Raw genomic sequence first — 22,779 nt, 5'->3', positions numbered from 1 at the left:
AGTCAGATTCAGGACCAGTGCTTTCCTGCCATTTATAACCTAGTTATAGAAGTCTTACAAATCTCAGAAGATAAAACAGAATGCTCAAAATATTACTTCCTGTTAGCAATTAAAGCAATTCCACGTGTTCCCACGAAAAAATCAGCAACACATATATGTGTATATGCATGCACAGATATAAAAATTGGTATCTATCAATCTCCTACCAATTCTTAGCAAGTTTTTAGTACTTCTTGTTCTATTCCTGCCATAAAACATAAAGACTACATCTCTTAAGAAAAACATTTAACTAAATCTAGACTTCCTCTGTTGTACAGAAGTACGGTAAGCTAAAATCCTACTTAATGAGCAAGCAGAAAATTAAAAAAACCCTAAAATCTGAAGGAACTCAAATATCACAGATAGATGGTAATCTGTTGCTGTGGATGTTCATCTATGAAGGAAATTCCATTTATGTATGCACCACCTTGTAACTAGAAATTGGAATTTAATAGACTGCTTGCAATCTTTTCAAAAACATTAAAAGAAAGCTAATTAATTTTCACAATTATTCCAAATCTGAGATGTTAAATTTATAGGAAATTTTAAAATCCCCATCCATATTTAGTTACATAGACATTTTGAGTTTTGTTGGATCTAAGAGGTCCTTAACCCATTGTTCTGAAAGCTAAATCCTGCAAGCTGCAACACAATTTTTTCTTACTCTTCTACTCATGAACTTGGATTGAAATGAACACTTCTTTCCTAACACCATTCCTACCTAACCAGGCAATGTTTTTAAGTAACTCCTTTGAAGGCTGGTCTCCTTTATAGAAGTACACTGCTTTCTTGCATCAGAACTCTACCAAGATTTCCTTGCTAAGCTAAATCAGTCTCCTGACACATCTACTGGTTCTCCCGAGTACGAGGACAAACTTTGTTGCACTTGGAAGATCCTGTACTTCAAGACCTGCTAGCTTTAGTGAACTCTTTGTTTACCAGTCAGAGCTGCCTCCCCATGGGATCCTACCCAACAATTCCCTGACTAAGCCAATGTCCTGCTTTCCTGAGGTTCAGGGGGTGTGCTGCTTGCCTTTCTCACTTCTTTCAGGAACATGAACACCACAATTTCAAAGTTGCTACAGATAAAGAAATTATTCATCATAGCCTCCTTTATATTAGTCAACAGCAGATCGAGCTATGCATTTGAGAGCAACTTCCATCCCCTCAGCCCTTCCTTGCCAGTCTTTCCTGCGGTCCTTCAGAGTACTACATTTGCATGAATTTGGCACACTATCTTAACTGCTCCAACACTATTGTAGTTATGTAACCACATATAGCTCTAACTCTTCCTGCTTGTTTCCCAGGCTGTGTGCATTTCTGTACCAGCACTTGAGGCAGGTGTCCCTTCACCTTGTTTTATCATTCATGAAGTCTTTCTTGCTCCAATCATCCTGCACTTTGAGCTTTCCACTTATTCTGAATATGTGGAAATGAATGCCACTTCTTCACTTTACCGTGGTCCATAACTCCCAACCCTACCATTCCTAGTTCAAAGCTTTACTCATTAAGTTAGCCAGCTTGTTGGATCAAGGAAGCAACACCTCCATGACCTCATCCCCAGAGCTGTGTGGTCATTCCCAAAAAGCCCCCATCTGGTGTCCATGCGGATGAGCAGCAGAGAACAGAGGTAGTCTAAGGACAGGAAAAACCTTGGCAATCTCTCTTCAGTGTTCTGGATCCAAGTCCACAGCAACCCACACAATCCTCAAAAGGGCAAGTGGGAGACACAGGGATTTCTCTCCCTGCAGGAGAGTGTCTCCTGGTACTGCCACTGGCTGCTTCCCCCTGATGTTATTGCAAGGTTCGGGTTGAAGCCAGCTCTGATGCCTCCCCGATCATACTTTCCTCTCCTACTCTGCTACCAGGCTTCTGAACCTATTCCACAACCACAGAACTGCTTGTGGAAAAAGAGCATTCTCCAGCTGCTGGAGATCGTGTTTCCAGCCTACTGTGGGACTCTATTTACCTCACAACTGATCACAGTGTCTGGCTGCCCCTCCTGTGTGGTTCAGGCTCTCTTGCCTCTGGGGACTGTGATGATGGTATTAATCTCCCCTTTGCCTTCCCCTGAGCCTGCCCAGCCTGCTCATGTCCTCCTGCAGCTCCAAAGGGGCATCACATTTCCTCAGCTAGTGTACCCCTCTTTTAGGCATGGACACTTCTTTCCCCCGCCCCAGCCTCACAGGAAGGTGTCAGGCACTGCCTGCAGCCCACGGCCTGGGGACCTGCATCCTCCATCAGCAACTCAGAGACAAGGTCTCTACTGCGCCAGCAGCAGAAGCCCCTGCTGATGCTGGCTACCTGCCCCAGGGTGTGCCACCACCATTGCTGATGTGTCTTGTGCTGCCATTGGCATGTTTCCAGCCCCCTCCCACACGCAAACTGCTGGACAAGCCCCCTTTCCCCACAGGCACAGCCTGGGACCTGGGCACTGAGCCTTCCTGCAAGGCTACGGAGCTACCCGGTGCCACCCTCGCAGCTCCCCAGCACTGGTGCTTCCATGACAGCACATGGTATTTGCGCTGGGGCTGGGCTTCCTCACATACCCTTGGCAGGTCCCTCCCCACCAGGCTATAGGGATAAATAGCTGATAAATGGTTGATTTATCACATTCATAAACCCTAGACATGATTTTACTTAGTTACAACACCAGAAATGAGAAGTCTCAGTTTTGTTTCTTACTGCATGTGATAATGATGTGCTGCCAACATACCTGTCTCGGGCTTTCCAGCTTCGTTTGTCTCAGTTCTTCGTATTTCCATTTCCAAAGAAATAATTCATTCTCTAGCTTTTCCATTTCTTTTTCCATAAATACGTACATTCTGAAAAAGTATTTTAAAAGTCAGCATTACATCTCTTTGTGGTTGACAACAGACAAATTACTTCGAATTTCCTGTTCATAGCTTGAGTTGTATTTTGCTGTCTTTGTCAACTGTATATCTTTTTTTTAATTAAAAACCTATATTATTATCATATAATTATTCCAACAGATTTAACACAATTAATAGCTAAGAATAAGAAATCCAATAGTAGAATTAAAATAAAACAGAAATCCAGTAGTATAGAATTAATATTTTAAATGAAATAAAATTTAGTGATAAACTGAAGAAAATTTGGAAATGGACTTGTTAGTGATTCAGGTCACCTAACACACGGCAAGTTAGTGAAGATCCTCAGAGAAAAGGTACTGTATCATTTTTGTTTGGTTACAGACAGAAGATTATTTGAAACACACATACACAGAGGAATATATACTATATGTAGACAGTACTGAAACAAAAGATGATCTACTTTAGATCTTAAAAAATATTAAAATATGTATATTTAATGATTAAAAAATACTTCTTAAAAGAAAACGCTAGAATTTTAGGAAAATTATTATTTAGCTCAGAGGTACTACACCCTCATTCAGCACTTCCTCTGGAATGTTATTTGAGCATAAAGTCCACTACTAAACTCAGAAAAATTATTTAGGATGCACACTTCACAAAGAATGAAGAACAGTTCCTTGGAGAAAGGTCCTGTATTACTGGAACAATTAACTTTGATATTTACTTTTACACCTCCTCTACCTTTCAGTCTTTCAGGAAATAATGAAAGAAATATGAAGCAGCAGAGGCACTACAGATGTTCTTGTCTTTGAGACCAATTAAAAACTCATTTCTGTGTTCACAGGACAAGTTCCAAAGACAAGCATGAACTTCTTATAATTTCATTTTTATGACCTTCCTTCATAATTTCATTTTACATTTGTGCAATACATATGCATCATTTTGCAACTTTGCAACAAAACAGAGTTTGGAACATAATTAAAATCGCAAGAAAAAAATTCTTAATTACAAATAAAAGCTTTCATTTCTAGCATTTCTATGAAATCAAATCACAGTTTAAAATTCTGGAATATTTCATTATCTATAAGTATCAATATAGGAATAAAGCCTATAAAGTCAGGACGCTGAAGAAATCTAAAATCTGAAGAAACAGTAAAACAGTAAAACCACATAAGTACTATTATGTTGGGAGATGAAAACTTTACATTATATAATTTTTTTGAAAATGGAGAGATGCAGGGCTGCTATACCAGGAAAGAGAAAAATATTGAAATAGTTGAAAATTCTAATACTGGCAATTAAAGGAACTGTGGTATGTTGCAGTAGTTATTTTCTATTCTGAAGCCAATGGAATTTGCCAACTTTTTTACTTAAGATAGTATTATCAGCTGACTGTAACTACATTCTGAGAATATTTGGTTTAAAATTTGTCTTCCACAACAGCATCGTTAACTTTAAGGAATTAAAGCAAATTCTATTAATGAGATTTGTCTGGGGCATTTCTATGCAGCATACTGCAGGATTGCACAGAGATACCAAGAGTTAACACTGACTGGTCTGGCTCCGGTCCTGGAAGCAATGTTAGCTACATTAATGTAGCATTCCACTTGAGTGATGTTATTGTTCTCTTTTTTTTTACAACTAAACCTAATGCTCTTGAACCAGGGATCTCCTTTTTCTGCATAGATACAGCACAGCTTATCTTAGTAAACACCTACAGCTCCCATCACATTATAGTAATAAAATAAACACCGTCACTCAGAAAGCAAAGTGGAGCATGATGACTTCTGTCATATGTAAAAGTACCTAACACATGCATTTCAGCTGAATGTTTTTTTTTTCTTCTGAAGTAAGGGGATATTCTTACTGGAATCATACCATGACTTCATGGGGAACTAAAAGAATTAAGAGGGACATTTAATACAGTAGGAGGTAAAAGCATGAAAGATGACTCTTTAATACTTTGAATAATAGCCTATTGACAGTACTGAATGCATTGAAAGTCCTTAGAAATAATCTAATCTGAAAAGTAAAAGAAGAGTGTCCACTATGTTGTGCTTGCTTAGGAGATACTACTTTTATTTTGTGTTACAGTAGCTCTTGAGTGAGGTCAGATCCCTCCGGTGCTACTAAATTCCACGGATGATCCTGTCCACATAAAGTTTGTTATTTAAATAAGGAAAACAAAGAGTAGAAGAAAGAATACAGAAGAGGTTGGAGAAGCATCTTACTACTACTAAAACAAAAGATCAAGATCAGAACATTTTTAATGGATCTAGTAACCACCTATTTTAACTCATTATCTAATCACATCAGAGAATTACACAGAATGGTTGACTTTGGAAGGGATCTCTGGAGGTCATCTGGTCCACACCCCACTACACAAGCAAGGTCACCTAGAGCTGATTGCTCAGGACTGTGTCCAGGTGGCTTTTGAAGCCTCCAAAACTGCAGACTCAGCAATGTCTCTGGGCAACCTGTGCCTGTGTTCAGTCACCCTTGCAGGAAAAAAAAAAAAAAAAAAAAAAAAAAATCTTGATGCTCAGACAGAGCCTCCTGTGTCCGTTGCTTAAGTCTACTGATCCAGCTGTAAGCAATTCCTCTTCAAAATTTTCAACCACCAGTGTAGCTGGTGGGCTTTTGGTTTTAGACCAAAGAAACACGTTTAAGTTCAGAATATAACAAATTAAGATCTTGAAATTAGAGGACATTTAGATGAGAACACTGATCCAAAAGATGACTAAAGATAGCTGTTTTAAGCAAATGATTCTTTAAAGTGCTGAACAGCTCATAAGGTCTTACTTCCCATTCATGTCAACAAGACCTCAAATGTGTATTTGACATGAGCCATAGTGCCTGGGAGAGGATTTTGTGTGTGATTTCACATTGTAAACAAAACTCTGAAGTTCTCTGAAAGTCACAACATAAACTTTGAGCTGTTTTTTTTGTGTTGTTTTTTTTCAAGTTCCTTTCTTTTTATATTTTGCAAAACCCGATCTGTGGCTTTAAGGGTTTATTGGCATTACTGAAGATAGCTTTAAACAGGATGCAAGAAGCATAGGTCTTCTCAGGGTGAAGCAGCAAAACAACTTATGGAGAGATTAGTCAGGTAACTAGGGGCGAGTCCAAACACTGGATATGCGTAAGCTAATTTGACTCTGGAAAGAATGCAGCTATGGTTCAGGAGTACTTGCAAACCAGAAAACTGCTGAGAAGTCCTGTGCTGTATGAGTAAGATCATACTGACTGCCAAGGTAACCTTTGGCCTTGGGGTTCAAGCTGTCTGTGATCCAAGCTTGCTTTTGACGCAGCACAGCTGTGTGTCCTTGGCTCAAGTTACTGAGAAAAGTGCTCCGTTGTGAGAAAGAAGCTGCTAGATAGTGCTTAAGCCAGAGCCATGCAAGATAAGAAAACAAAAATGCAAACAGGGGTGAGATTGTTGAGATAGTCATTATTAGCAGCTCCAGGATCCAGAAGTGAAAATACTGACATCAAAAGTATAAAACCTAAGAGGAAAAACTGGGAATCTGAAGATGGAAGCTCATTAAAATCAGCTGATTCCACTAAGCAGTGGAGACAACCCTTTCTCAGCTGGCAGATAACAGTCTGTCCAACAAAGATTCGTAGGGTGTCTCAATAGGCTGGTGAATATGTTAATATTTATCCAAGTAACATTATTCCTAGCTATTTATTGTGTGCATTGATAAAAATAATTGCTTCAGACTTCTAGGTCACATGTATTCTCCTTACAGAACATCTTCACACATGGGAAATGTTGCTCTAAGTGACATGGAGAGGGAGCTGTTATACCGGTGCCCACCGTTCTGTGGCCATCACTGCTCTGCCATCATTTGCTGCCTGAAGTTGGCACTGCCATATGGTGCACGGTGTAGACATGCCTCAGTTTCCGTGTGCCACGTATACCACAGTCAGTATATATCTAGGCGTAAATTGCAAAACCTTTTCTCTGAAGTACAGTTACAAATTGGCTAGGAAGGAATGTGAACCAAAACCAGGAAGGCAGAACCAGGGTTTATTAAAATTTTGTCAAAGTGATTAAAAAAATAAAAGTTGAAAAATTATCCCCTTTTTCAAAGGAAAGTTTGGCTGTCATATGCGTGTATCTATACTGTGATTGCTGTTGAAAAATGAAGTACCTTGGACTCTAAATACTTCAGCCAGAGGAAAATGGGTATGTGAGGCATCAGCCTCTTAACTCACATATACAAGTATCATATTAAGCTCAAAAATGTAGGCGTTCTTGGATTTTTGCTTTCAAAAAAAATAAATCCTTTTTAATAAACCAGAACATTCTTCTATTCATCTGCTGAAGCATGATTCAAATAAAAAAATATTGTATGTTTTCTACAGCCATCTAACTCATATAACAAAAGACAGTAAATCCTAGTTAAGAGTGTAAAGGATTTAAAAACTTTTTTTTTTTTCTCAGACTTGTACTACCTACAGGATGATTGCAAAAAGAAACTGACAGGAAAAAGATTCTTCATCATAGCTTACCATTACAGACTTGCTGAACTGAAACTTTTGAATGTGTCTGCAATAGAGAGGGAATTTTCTTCTCATTTTCTAATTAACTTCAGCTGACTTTGAAGTTACAGCCACGTAGTGCCTGAAGTCTCCTACTATATCCATCATACACATACGTGTTTCCTTGGAAAGACTTTTTGGTGCAGTTCAGCCTTGCTCAATACTGACCATCTATACGAAACACCAAAGAATTCCTACCAACACAGAGAATCACATACTATCATATAGTGTGTAATCAACACATAACTTCTTTTAGGCCACCAAAATGCACATTTGCACATATGAGGTAAATTTGATATGATACAATAAGCATACAGTAAGTGTGTTATTCTCTCTCTGTTAGTTGCTTTTGATGTATACTTTACTATAAGTGAGATTGACAGCATTTTGCAGCTGTATTCATGTACTTTTAATTCAAAACCAGCCACAGTCATCCTGCAGTTGCAGTCTTTCAATGTCTGCTGGTAGACTATTTGAGAATTTGTTGCTATGCACAAAGCACTCCAATAACTGAACATAACATTAGAAACCACTGCATCGACACCAAATTGCTAGTAAGTATATATTTTTAATTAAATGTACATTCTTGACAGTTCTGTACGGAGCACTTAAGTTTTAAATGATAGAAAAGCCAAGGAAAACAATAAATACATTATGCTGAACTGTCTCTATGTATTCTTATCAGAGTCTTGTAAATAGCAATTAATAAAATATAGAAATGAGAACATCTGAACTATAAATGCAAGCATCATTATATATATTTTAGAAAGTGCCTTAAAAATCTTTACTTTTAATAGTGATTTCCCGAGGTAGGATATATACTGCACTTACTCTTTTTCCTTTTTTAAGATTTTCTGCATCTCAGCCAAATGTAAATGCAAGACTGAAACATGTATTAGATCATTCTCTGTTGTCTTAGATGTACTGTCCAAACTTTTTTTAGGTTTCTCCAAGCAGATGCTGGGAACTCCACTGGGAAAGGAATCGGGAGGCTTTGGAGTGATTTTTTTATTGTGATTGCTTTGGTCTTTGATTACCTCCACTTCCTGAGAAAACAAAAAAATGACATCCAAGAAAAACAGAAATTAAGGCAAAAGTCTAACAACTTCTGCAGGGCCTACCAAGGCTCTTCTAGGCATTTAATTCAAGTAGAAGAAAAAAGGGAATAAGTAACATCTTATACACTTGCAATGTATATGGATAAAATGTGCAAAAAAAGATCACTGCTGTTTCATGATGTCTCACACGTTCTGTTATGACCAGCTTCATATCCAAAATATTTCTAATCCATTTTTACTAAAGAAATAGACTCCAGTTATCATTAGTTGGCTATAACTACAGAAGACAGAATCCTGGAAGTAACAAAACCAAGAAGGCAATTTATGCATACAAATAATATACTGAGAAACTCTACATTAAGAACTCTTAAACATGTAATGTAAATCACGTTGAAGCACATGATGGACTTACACAAGTTTCATGTAAGAAGCAAAGTTACCTGCATAACAAACTAATTCTGATCTCGTTCAGAAACTAAAAGCACTATAACGTCTATTTTGAAGATACATGTTTTGTGTACAAACTAGCAAAAATAAAAAAAAAAAAAAAATATTATTTTTAGGAAGATTTAACATCTCTTATAAACAACAGTTTCCCTTAAAATTTATTTAAGTTTTATCACTTCTGATGAATTGTGTTTAAAAGCCAAATTCATTTTAGCAGATTATTAGCAGTCCTATTTCATGCCACTCTTGAGTTTTTAGAAGAATGCCTCAAATCTACATCAGAAAATACTTGAAGCTGATGAAAAGATAAGACTGTTTTCCACTCACTTATAAACTTTCAGTTTTCAAGTAGTCCATTATTTTATACTAAGGAGAAAGAGAAACAGTTAAAATATATATTATGTGACTTCCTTCCTATGGCCCATTTGTTTCCTCAAAAATGTGAAAAGCATGCATCTTTTAGCCAAATTTATTCTCAATACTAACACTTATGGTGGTTTTTTTTTCAGAATTCACAGGAATATAAATGCAATTTATATGTATTTCAGAGTGAATGAAAATTCTGAGCATAATACATTCAGGCCTGAGATCCTGACAATTTCCATTGAACTGAATTAAAAAATTTCTTATGTCCCACTATGTAAGAAAAAAAAAAAAATTCCTACTATGTAGGAAAAAAATTTCCCTTATCTACAATGACTGCTATCTTATCAGACAGATAACAAGTATAGTTTTTACATGCTGCTGTCTAAGAAGACTATATCATGCATGTCAAGGCACAGAATTAAAACTTGTAAAACATGAACAAATAGATCCATTTTGATTAATATAACTGGTTCTTCTGTATAAAACTAGGAGCTGTATTAAACTCTTCCCATACTTGATCGTTTAATTTTGCGTAACAACTCGATTGCTCTCCTTATAAAACAATCTTGTGACTTTTCGGAAGAATTTGCCTCACCTCTTCCAACATTTTAGAGATCGTGTTAAGGAGAAAATAAATAATTTTATTTTACAAGCCAAGAACTTGCATTGCTTTTTTGGAGGTAGGAAAAAAAAGCACACAAACTATGCAGAATTCAGATATCAGAACTAATCTGTTACCTTAAAACACAGGAGTCAGAACAATACTTGAAGTTATTGATTATGTCTGCCTCTATTACTTAAATGTTTAGCCATAGTTGAAGGGTATGATTTTTTCCCCCCCATAATAGGAATATTAGATGAGCAAAAAAAAGTGGGTTTGCTATTGAATGAACCAGATAGTATTTTCATCAAAATCCTTGAAAAATCCTATTTCTACATACACTTCCATAACCTCCCTCTTCTTCATGGACTAAAAAATTTCCCCACACTTTACCTTCTTTCTGTCTTCTGCCCCAGGAATCTTGTTGGTTTTGCTTGGTTCTTTCACAGGTTCTCGTTTCAGAAACATTAACTGATTTAGGTCTTTTTTAATATAAGGTATTTCTGTGCAACTGAATTCAGTTTTCCAAGCAGTAGCATTTTCTAAGTTTTCCTTCTCACTTACTACATCTTGATTTACTTTTTTAAGCATACTCAGTTCTTTTACAACATTGTCTAACTTTATTCTCAATTGTCTTGCTTCCTCATGGGCTTTATTTCTTTCTCCTCTAACTTTGTTCCATTTCTCTCTCCAATTAGCGGTACAATCTGACCACCAGCGCATGGTCTTCTCCATTTGAGCAGCTCTGGCTTTGACTTCTTCCAGTTCCTGAATTTTTACTGCTTCAAAAAATTCCCAATCAATGCTGTCATTCATATGCATATATGGATAATGAGATGAATACGGGTAGAAACTTTGAGGTTGCAGATTTGAATTAGAGAGATGGCCACCTGGTTGGCAGCCTCCAGCTAATTTATAAGGTTGTCTTGGTTCAGTCCCAATAACCTCTGTCTCTTCCATCAGTTTCTGAACAGAGCTTAAATTCATGTTTTGATTCATAATCTAATTTCACCCCTAAAAAAAAAAAGACAGACAATAATTTAGCTTCCCTCAATTATGTGAGTAACCTCAAACAGTAGTTTATTTTCCTGCTACAATAATGAGAAAATTTTAATAATGCTGTCAATGTTTTAGAAGTATGCTTCATCTATAAGAAATAGCTATTAAAACACATTTTATGTAATACTTTTTGAGTACAGCATAAAGAGATATACCTATTACTTTACTAGGAATTGCTAGCAAAGTAAATGTTATTAAATAATTATAATGTTCTCAAATATTTTTGACTCTAAAGAAACCAGGCAAAAGCTTTCTTCCTTCAAAACAAGATTAAATTGAATCAATATACATTCTAAATGTCTAGTAAGAGGAAAGTATTTGTCTAGAACTACAATCACACTCACTTGCTTTCTTTCCTGAACTCTGGAACTTCATACTAGGCAAAACTTGCCTTATAATTTGCATACCTAAGGGGTAAAAAAAACAAAACCAAAAACAAAATGAACAAAACACAACCAAATAAAAAACCCTGACCTTTGGATTTTCTTTGTTTCATGAGAAAAATAAAGAATTTTTATAGAGGGATTTATTTTCTGTCTACATTCCAGAAGCTGTCCAGGAAGTATCTTTTTACATTGTTCTTGAAATGTCAGCACTATCATACTGTACTCTATAGTCTACCTCAAGATGGTATGACTCTGCCAGCAAACCTTGTTGCATTCCTTTTCATTATTTATCTGCTATTGCTCATTCAGCCCAGAGGAAAATCAATGTCTCAGAAATTGCTTTCCCACCCCAGTGCTGAGAAAATGTTGGTGTTGGACAGTCTGTAGAGACTAGGACTAGTCACTTACACCTTCTTATTTTTTCCTTTTTGTTCCTTAAAAAAACAACAACAAAAAAAAAACAAAAACAAAAAAAAAAAAAACCAAAACCCAACAAAACCAAAACCTAAAAATCTTGCTATTAGTAGGACTGTTGTTTAAAGTTTAAAAAAATGCTCTTATAGTCCAACATCCAACTGTAAAAATCAATCATGTTGATATGTTACAGCAATTAGCATTAAAACCTGTATTTAAAATGTAGATGGCCAATGCAGCAAACAAAATACTGAAGAATAGATAGTCTTGGTATTATGATTAATTTGTGTTTCATTTCAGCTAAACAGAAATTTTTTCAGGTCTCGGTTCCTGTTTCCCTGCTGTTTTCAACTTTTCTGTGCTTTCCAGGACACTTATTTTCCATTTTTTAGAAACTTCTGAAGAACTGTTATAGTCAAGTATGGATATGAGAGAAAGAAAAGGATGGTAAGAGGACTCCCAACTGACTCATCATCGCTGTCTGGTGTGGCACCATCAACACCCACAATACCACTATACAGATGTAGCACAGCTGCTGCCAAAGCTTGATCAAGGTTGAGTCTTTTTCTCATTTTCTGACCTACTTCCAGAAATTTCTTTTGAATAAGCCTTATCCAAAACACAAAGATACTGCCACCCATGATTTTGTATGAGGCTCAGTAGAGTCAAAATAACTAAATATTAAACTTTCACAGTAAACTGTTAATTTAACTTTTGGGTTTTGGTAATGCTTTTGTTTCCTAAAGCTTAAACTAAAACCAAAACAAAACCACAGTAAACTTTTAATACATAATACAATATTTTAACTTTTTGATTTTTTAAATAGTACAATAACTTTTTCTTACATTTTTGTTTCTGTCCCAGACTAGTAGATGCCCGCAGACATTCATTACTCTGTTTATAATCAGCTGCTGCCTGCATACAGCCCTGGTTTAACTGAAGTAGAAGGGCATTTTCCCATTGGCATTAATGAAAGTAGGATTTTCTTTGTGCAGTTGCTGTACTTCTATGACCAGTGTAACTCAGCACAAATCCACTGCTGCCAAAATGACATCCCCGCCTCTCTCACACATCCATCTACGTATTCTTGACTAGTTAGCTTTTTCTTTTAGTAAAACTAGTGAAATAATCAGATTGAACAGATGCAACATTCCCAGCTAGACAGTTTTTTGTTTCACTAGAGCCCTCATCTATTTGAGTAGTGGCTGCATGAAATCTAATGCTTCCACAAAACATGATACGGAAATACAAGATAGAAGGAAAGCAGGACTGTCCCTTTTCACAGTATCACAAACTGCATTCAATCTGTATAATTTCTAGAATTACATAAGCAACATGCAGGAAACAAGTCAAGAGTCTGTGAACAAAACAAAACAAATAGTATATCGGATACAAGATTATATGTAAAACACAGTGTTTGACTTCTGTGAGAATATTGTATGAAACAGAAAGAGGAGAACGTATTTCAGTGACGACTAGAAAGCAGACTGACCCTACTATGGATAAAAGGCTTGTGCAGGAACATCTTTTTGTCTAAAGTGAGGTTTTGCCTACAAACTTCTTTTCTTGTCAGGTTAGTGAGCCTTTAAGACCATGGGTGATGAAAGAAAATCAACTGCCATGCATCATTGTAATGGCATTTTCAAACATTTTTTTAAGTTATTTTTGTATGAAAATCCTAGAATGCCTAGAATTAGACATTTTAATTTAATGTTTAAGTTTTCTGCAGGTATTTTTCAAGAACATTTTCATTTTATCAAAAAACTAAGAGCTTTCTGTGAGTGTTAAAACACAAGACTAGTAGCATCAAGGATGAATATACTCTACATATCTAAATGACCATGTTAAACAGAGCAACTCTGTAGCTACAGAGTTGTAGAGCAAGTCTGATAAAAATGGCAATAGGCATTCTATTTCAGCTGTGAACAATTACGATTTGTGCTTATATCTATTTTAAAAGAATTAGACTAAAATATTAGGCTTCAAAAGAAGCAAAGATTTAAAAATAACTAAAATGTGTTGATTATTATAAAAGTGCCTGAAATGGTCAGAATCTCATAGTTCCAGAGGGTGTTTAGGGTGGGGTTTTTGGTTTTTTTTTTTTTTTTGTGGTTTGGTTAGGAGGCTTTTTTTCATGCTTCACATCAAACTGTTCTTTCATGTTCTCAAAAATACTGCATTGATGAGATAATAAATCAAAAAAAGAAAAACATTTAATTGAAGACTGTTGTAATACTGAATCAGTTGATACTGAATTTTTAATAATCCTTGTAGTTACAGTGATACTTTCAAATAAAAAATTCACTGTAAAACATCACACATCTACATTGAAGTTTGAAAACTCTTATCTGTAGAATATTACCAATCTTTTCCAGGGGAGGGACAAGAATATTTTCTAAAGCATACCTTAAAGATAACTAAGGGGAAAAAAGCTACATGTAATATTGTTAGACACAGACCTCTAAACATCAGAAATTTCACAACCCTGAAAATAGACAAAAAAAACAACCCTCAAACCCCAAAAACCTGTCTGCAAACAATTTAAAAGTTGCTGGCCTGAGTTTGTACCAACAGACTAGCTAGCACAGCATATGGAACTCAGTGAGCACAATTACTTAATAAGAGATAATTGGATGGAAAGACAAGATAAAGCTAGAACACTGGATGAAAGTGAGGATTTTCTGTCCAGTGAAAGTCCCCTGATAGTTCCACTCCTAACAATTCAGTGATACAAAAGAACACAGACTACCTTTTAGTTTTTCTTAACAGAATAAAACAGGCATGCACAAAATATAGGTAGCAGAATTCATGGAATCATGTGAGTGGCGTAGGGACAGTATAAAGGAGTGAGCTCATACATTCTCAAGAGAAAAAAAAAGAAGGTGCAGAGGTTTGTGAACAGTACAAGTAATACGTCTAAACCATATTTTATTATATTGTAACCTTTGCTTATTTACCTAATGATCGTAAACACCAGTAAGAAAAAAGAAGAGCTCTTGATTCATGATTGCAGGCCATTACTGTTACAGGCAAAGAGAAATGTATTAACCCTTGGCAGCACAGTTAACAAAATCACCAGGAAAGAAAAGAATTCTTACACTTCCCCCATGTTAATAACTGCTCACTGAACTCAGGTTTTTCAGTAACTTCAGTAGCTAGGTCAGCAACTTTAGGATAATATTTCAACACCCTTTTACTAATTGCATGACTTAATCCTTAGTTACATGCCTTTTAATTATGGAGACATCAGTCAAACTTTTTTTAAAAGGGATTCTACATCTTTACAAAATATGTCTGCTTCAGATTAAGCCAGTTAATTTTTTTTTTTTTGTCTTATCTATAAATGCAGTAGGACAAAATGAGCCATTAAAACTGTATGTGTGTTTTTGTAAGTGCTATTGGTAAGTCAGAACATTCCATGATACTGCTGCAGATGCCCCTTCAACCAACAAACCCCTGCAAAGGAAGAAGGCTTAGAGAAGATGGGCAGGGGCGATGGGCTTGTTATGGGAAAAATACAGGGAGTGACTGACTGTCACTATCTGAAAACTTAGCTGTTTACACACGGCTGCTAACTACCAAGCTCTCAGTTCAAGAAAAGGAGATCAAATTATGTATGCCTATTCCTGTTGTAAAATTGATTTTAACTAGTAAGCTGTTACCCTTAGGGATTCCATCCACTGGCTAGAGTGAAAAAATATTCACTGGGTGAAAAAATATTGGCAAGTAAATGATAGAAGTGTATGGGTGAAAAACTCTGCCACACTGGAAAGTGATTTATGATCTAGGTCAATCTAAGATCTATCAATAGAACATGTATCTAGTCACCAAAACCCAAAAAATCCTGAGGCAACACAGAGTCAGAGGTGTGATCATTCCATTAGAATAAATTTAGCACAAAACTGAGGCAGAATGAGTACCTGGTTACAGATAACAGCTTGAGCACACTGGGATTTATGATTTATTTAAACAGGCTGTGAGGAGACAATGCCCAGTGGTAAAAGCTCTGGCAAAACAAATTTTAGATTTGTGCCATTTTTGTCAAACAATGGTATAGCTCATGCCATCAACATTTTACCAAGATCAGGGAAGGTAAACTAATTTAGGAAACTTCACACATAGATTATAATAACCCCTTAGAACAAACACCTGAGGGATGGAAAGACAACTTTACAGGGAATGTGCATCCTGACTAAGCTACCACTGGTATTGCAACCACTGCTGCTTTAAGCCAGTGAGTGGTTTGCTAGTTCCCTGTATCCAGAGTGCCGTGGTTTAACCCCAGATGGCAAATAAGTACTGTGTAGCTGCTCGCTCACTCCCCCACCACCCTACCCCCAGCAGGACGGGGAGGAGAATCAGGAAAAAGGTGAAACTTCTGGGTTGAGATAAGAACAATTTAAAAATTGAAATAAAACATATAAAAAATATATATAAAATATATAAAATATAATAACAACAATTGTATTGAAAAGGAGAAGGAGAGAGGACTAAAACCCAAAAGGAAAAGAATTGATGCACACTACAATTGCTTATCATCTGCTGACTGATGCCCAGCCGGTCTCTGAGCAGTGATCGACAGGCCCCAGCCAGCTCCCCCCAGTTTATATAACAAGCATGATGTTCTATGGTATGGAATATCCCTTTGGCCAGTTCAGGTCAGCTGTCCTGGCTCTTCTCCCTCACAGCTTCTTGTGCACCTCCTCACTGGCAGAACATGGGAAACTTGAAAAGTCCTTGATTTAGAGTAAGCACTACTCAGCAACAACTGAAACATCAGTGTGTTATTAACATTATTCTCATACTACACCCAAACCACAGCACTGTATCAGCTACTGGGAAGAAAATTAACTCTATCCCAGCCAAACTCAGGACACCAGAGAAATACAATCTTATAATGGATAACATTTTAAGAATAAAGTAGTACAAGCCTGATCTGGTTCAAATGTTGTGCAATGGATTTTCCAACTACTGTAGCAACCTCAGAGTCATGGGACAGTAGAGAGATGGAATGGACTACTAAACCAGCGGCTACATAATCTATTAGATACTCCAAGTGGGGATCCTATCTGTGAGAACTTGTGAGTTGGCTAGAAAAGAGATAAATCCCCATGGGAAGTACCATAGATAAGGGATACATCTCAGTAGCTGCCCAAATTCCTGTTAAACCCAGAAGTAACACATACACACACACCCAAATACATAAAATTAGGTTGTAGTTAAGCATCCAACACAGAGGTTACCTGACTCTCCTTTTACAACACAAAAGGAGTATGGGGTGCTGTAGACAATAAAGGGAACAAGTTTGGATTACATCCAAGACTGAAGTGTCCTTTCTTGCAGAAACTGTGTCCTTACCACATCACCATGGAAACACTGTTAACTAGACCATATACCCAAAACTTATCTCTAACAGATTCTGCTTTTTTATTCACCCATGGAACAACTCAGGTATTGCAGGTCAGTCATAACCCACCTTTAAAACTAGTTACAGGAGGAATACCATCTGTAACACCACAAGGACAAGTATTGACAGTACGTGAGAATGTTACATTAACCTTAAAGATCTAAAGTTAACCTGAATTTAACTATATGGGGTAACACTGTATGTGAAACTGTACACTACTGTGACAGCAGAGTGAAATGGGTCCTAAGACTTGAAAGGCAACTAATCATATACTAGTGGCCCACAATAATTGCACTAAATGTACACAGTGAGAAAATACATGACATTTTTTTCATAAACAGTCCTAATAATCACTGTGCAAGTCAATGTAAATGGACAAAATTAAGATACCACTTGTTCCTGATCAAAAAACATCTTAACAAACAATCCAGACAGCTTCTCAATAAAAGTCCTCTTCGCTTAAAGCAATTGAATGATGGAAGCAAACCACTAAGCAACAGAACACCAAAACACAACCAACAAAACAAAACAAAAACACACCAAACCAAAACCATGAAGCAAAACCCCCAAAGATAAAACTGAGGGAAAACAAACACAAAATAGTTAGACTGCCAGAGAAGGAGTAAAGACAGAAGTGCTGAGTAAAGTTCTATACATTTCCTATAGGTCTGGCCAAATATAAAATCTTAGGATATTTCCTAATGGTATAAACAATTTTGTCTTGAAAATCAACAAATAAATTTAATCTGAGGAGAGGTTAAAATATTCCAGAGACAGTAACAGGAGTAGGACCAAACTTAAGTAAACAATCTTTAGTAGAATCTGTGCAAAACTGGAGTTAGATCTCACTTTTGAATTGATCACTGCTAGATGAGAGGGAGTACTACGACAGAGAGAACACAAGCAAAAAAAGAAACCCAGCTTGCCTTTCTACTGAAAAGTCCAGAAACAAAGTTTTTTAACTACTTTATCAAGCCTAAAAAGTTCAAAAACCTGAAAGTAACTTCAGGAAAAGGGTAGTTCTGTAGGGAAAATTGCATTTTCCTACCATATAAAGTATTATGACGGACAAGGTCTTTCTGAAGTACCCCCAGAAAGTGTATTACTATATTAGCAGTTAACATATAGGTAAATTCCCAGGACAAAAGGCAAAGGATGAGCACGTTAAAGATAGTGACTGAAAGGCAATAAACCACAGAGGGAGCAGTAAGTGAAAGGAGTACTTGGGAATAGCTGAATCTTTTTCTGATTTAGTCAGAAGCAAGACAGGATTATCCAGAAGCCAAAGGAAAATAGAGTGATCACCATAATGCTGAAATAAGCATTTTACACTATACAACACTATTAAGTATACTGCTCCTTGATAATCGAGTATTCATGGTAAGAAACTAAAATTCTTTGACTCCAGAGAAGGAATTCTTTCTCTTGTTAATAATGGAGTGCTTCTCCTGAAGGTTTTCATAACTCATATGAAGACAAGTAGGGTAAAATGATACATATATAATTTATAACTTCACAAAAGGAAACATGAAGCAGCCCTGAGTGGCCCTCAGGCTGGCCACACCAGTCACATTGCCAGTTTGTCTTCATTTGCTATCCTTCCCCATAATAAACTCCGATCCTTTGAAATAAGATTTATAATTTCAAGCACAAGTGGTCCTGCTCATTTTAGAGAAAATAAAGTCTCTAGCCTGACAGCAATTCTTTTGAAACAAAGGCATGCTGTATAGAAGTCCTGAGCAATATGCTCTGAGCAGGATCAGATGATCTCTAGAGGTCCCCTCTAACCTCACCAGTTCCATGATTCTCTGAGCAGTGTAATTTCTCAGGAGCTGTGCATGCCCACTTCTCCCAGTTTTAACATTGTCATAACAGCCAGAAAACAAGAAATCAAAATAACATATTTCAAGTCTCTGAATTAAGCCAAACCCAAACAAATAAAAAAGCCACAAAATATGCAACGGTTAATGCAAACATACTTAAGACTGCTACAATCCACTCTTGAAAATCTCCAATTTGCTAAGATTTTGACCATTTTATGGAATTAGTTATATTGCTTCCGTAATAGACACTAGGGTCAACACACACTAATCCATGGATCAAATGCATATATTCTAGAAAGAAATGCAGCTTTGAAATATCTTGAGATACCAAAGCTGATTGTATTTTAACAACACACAATTTAACCAGGTAACTTTCCCACTTCTATTATTGCAAGTCCCTGTGCTTTTTTCCAGGAGACAGAGGAGTCAAAATGCTCATATACAAATAAAGGGTTTGTTCTTAAAATATGTTTGCAGAAAGCAAGAGATGCTCAAAAGAAAATCTACTCCTCACATGCCAGCTAAACTCATTTACAGTTTCAAGTGTTAAGTATTTAAAGTTTGGAATAACTTAATATGTGGCTACTGTGGAATCAAGGAGCAACTAGCAAGACAGACACGGTGTACATGCAAAACCAGATTTAGTTAAGATAGGTATGAGTAAAATTTTAAGAAAAGTTAAATCCAAATAAGTACTACAAAATGCACCTACTCTGAAAATAGGGACTGTTTCATTATATTTCACATAAGTTACTTTTTCTTGAGTTTGAGGGGTAGCCAGGTTTTATATTCAAATCTGCAAGACAAATGCCTATGAAAGATCACCCTTTTTCATCTTTAGATATTTCTCTTCCTTTCTGAGAAAAGATCTATGGTGCCTGTGTGATGCTTATTATTCTCAGGGATGCACTTTTCTTCTTAAAGACATAAAATGCCACACAACTTTCTTCTGTCCTTCTTCATCACTTCCTAAGCTAACTGAATTAGAAGCAAACTTGGTCTTACTTCCACTGTAGGGTGGGCCCTGATATAGCAATGTGGAAAGGCACAGCTGTAAGGCACAAGGAAAAAGAAAGAATGTGTATAAACTTTGGCTTTATTCCCATAAACCTGTTCTGTCAACAGAAACTGCAAATATGCAGAGCACTGTGTGCTAAGAAAGTGGTGAACAGGATAATCAAGCATTCCCAGTTACATCCCAGGCTGAAGGTCAATTCTAAGCACAGGTGGAAACAACTCAGAAAAATATATCTGCAACAGCAACAATTAGTGACTTGCAGGAAACATTTAATTCTCCCTAAGATCCCCGAAATTTTCTATTTGGACTGTTTCTTTTATTGTAACTATTGCCTTTAGTGTGATTCCTGTATCCACATGGTAACATACATGTCTCTCAATGTGTGAATTACTTCTGTAAAGTACACTGGAAACTTTCTATGCCAATAGGATTATTTGACAACAGAAGTCAAACCAGGATGGTTAAAAGCTTTTAAGAACAATGCATTTTTTTTTCTTTCCACATAAGATCTTGGTCTTTTTGGTTACGGTAAGACACAAGGTGTCAACAATTAAAAGCAGTAACTAAGGACAAGAAGTCTTTCACATCATATCCTACATTATTGTTGCCAATGGTAGTCTTAGAGGTTCTTGCTCAAATTGAAATGTTGTAATTCTCTTTGTAAACAGATGCACCAGAAGAGAAGTTGGTCTACTTCTCTCTATTCCTTTGTACTACTTTTCCTTTTACCATTTTCTCCCCATGTATACATATCCATTTTAAAGTAAAATCCTCTTGACTGACTCAATTTCTTTTTAAACACAGGAATATAGTTTATATAATACTATACAGATTATATACATACTGTACATATACACATTCATAAAAAAAGTAATCTTGGAAGGTCATCACAGATTACAATGTATTTAAAAACTGAACAATTTCTGCTGTTTTCTCTCTCTCTTTTTTTTTTTTTTTTTTTTTTTTTTTTTTTTTTTGGCTGCCACTTTCAATGAACTCTAAGCAGTTTAAATACTACTTCTTCAAGATGAGAACCAGTATTATAATCATTGTGATTTAGGTCTACTTGTTAACACAAGTCTTTACATTAAAATTCTTTTACATAGACAAACTGATGTTTCTTCACGTCTTTGAGGTCGTATTCAAATCCTTAAGATTAAATATGGGTAACAAATATTTGTACATATGGATGCTGTCATTTACTACCCATAAGGCTAAAAGAAACTCTGAAGTACTGCTTTAAAGATAATTTACAGTAACTTCATTTCCCCAGGGATGTTTTGTTTGATTACAAATCTTCATCATATATCAACCAGCTTTTATACGTTCTAGTCTGTAGAATTCATACTCATTTCTCAGCCACTACACTTGAAAAAGTAAGTTGTATAATCACATCATGCGGGGGTGGGTGGGGGGAGGAAAGCATGTGTGAAAAACAACTTTCCCAGACAATCTCAAACAGAACTAAGATTAAGCAAGCCAAAACAAATTTAATCCAATTTAGCTAGCTAGCTGTGTCTTTTGAGACACAACAGTTTGCTTGGCTAGCTCCCCTTTGAGGTTGCTATCGCTTTTCATTAGGATATGATCAATGAAAAAAAAAGAGGCAAAAATCAACTTCCAAGGTAATTAGGTTAAGTACAAACTGTCACAGTTTTAGTTTTTTTCCAGGGTAACCAATTTAGAAACAGTTTACACAACCTGAGGTATAATCTCATATCATTGACTTGAGGTGTAGATTTGTAATCTACCATGGAATACCTTTATTGTCCACATGATGCTCTGCATGGCTGTTAGGAAAAACAGGCTATGAACAAAAATCTGAATAACAACCTCAATTCATACCAAATTCAAGAGTGTATTTAAACTAAGGCAATGTTAATTCATACAAATGAATTCATATCAGTTAAGGTCTGGTCTAGTAGGTATCACCTGAAGAGCACAGAGGGATTTTTTTAGAACATTAATCTGTTCTCAAACTTGAAACAGGTAATTGCTTCAGAAGAATAGGGTTCACATCAGGTATATTAGTTCAGTATACCAAAACACTATCTCTTTTTTAATGCTTATGGCTAAAGATGCAAATGAACACCATACAATTTATGAAAACACCTAGGCATCTTGTTCTTCACACAGTATGAGATTTGCTTTTAATCACATTAAAATGGTTTCTGGTTGGTTGTTTTTGGGTTTTTTTTAGTGGTTCCACAGACGAGGCAAAGAATAACCAAGTGCATAAATCTTCCTCCTCTGTTTCCACAGAAAGCAGAGTAAGTTAGTTTCAGTGAGTGTTTAATATGACAAACATTTTTTACCCCACATTGAAATGAAAAGCATGTTAAAGGTGTTTTCATAGCCCCTTTACTGGAGACAAGCAGGCTAAGCAGGTAGCGTCCTACACTGCTCTGCTAAGTTGTGACAGAACCAGTTGTCAGTCAACAACAGAGAATCTCAAGAGACTCCACACAGTTGTCAGCCAGTACACACATGCACTATCTTGCGTATGCTGACAGACAGCACTCTGACATGACACAGAAGAATATCGTTCATTGATTTGCTCTGAACTTTCCAGAAAGAGGGAAGACTCCAGAAACATATGTGAATAATATCCAAGACCTACATCATCCATAAGGTTAGATCTGCCTTTGAACATGTCAGTTATAATTGGCTTTAGAAGTCTTTTTAAAATTTGCAAGCATTAAAGCCAGTTGTAATTTAAAGTTAAAGAAGAAAGATAAAAAACATTTCATTCATCTACTTGTTTTCATCCAGGGTGTTG

General features: G+C 36.3%; 1 protein-coding gene across 1 annotated transcript in view; it reads right to left on the bottom strand.

The window, feature by feature from the left end:
• CCDC102B (coiled-coil domain containing 102B) overlaps window positions 1–22,779 on the bottom strand; it is a 194,135-nt gene that overhangs the window by 148,194 nt on the left and 23,162 nt on the right. The window contains exons 2-4 of the mRNA XM_080381165.1: window positions 10,287–10,907; window positions 8,253–8,467; window positions 2,756–2,864 (exon numbers count right to left, since the gene is read on the bottom strand). Of these exons, the coding sequence (XP_080237291.1) occupies window positions 2,756–2,864; window positions 8,253–8,467; window positions 10,287–10,892 (930 nt within the window). The 5' untranslated portion in view covers window positions 10,893–10,907. The remainder of the gene's footprint in view (window positions 1–2,755; window positions 2,865–8,252; window positions 8,468–10,286; window positions 10,908–22,779) is intronic.

This window comes from Falco punctatus (genome assembly GCF_963210335.1).
Source record: "Falco punctatus genome assembly, chromosome: 3".
Taxonomy (NCBI): Eukaryota; Metazoa; Chordata; class Aves; order Falconiformes; family Falconidae; genus Falco; species Falco punctatus.
Note: the sequence above shows the minus strand (reverse complement) of the source record. Positions and strands in the feature narration are given on the sequence as shown.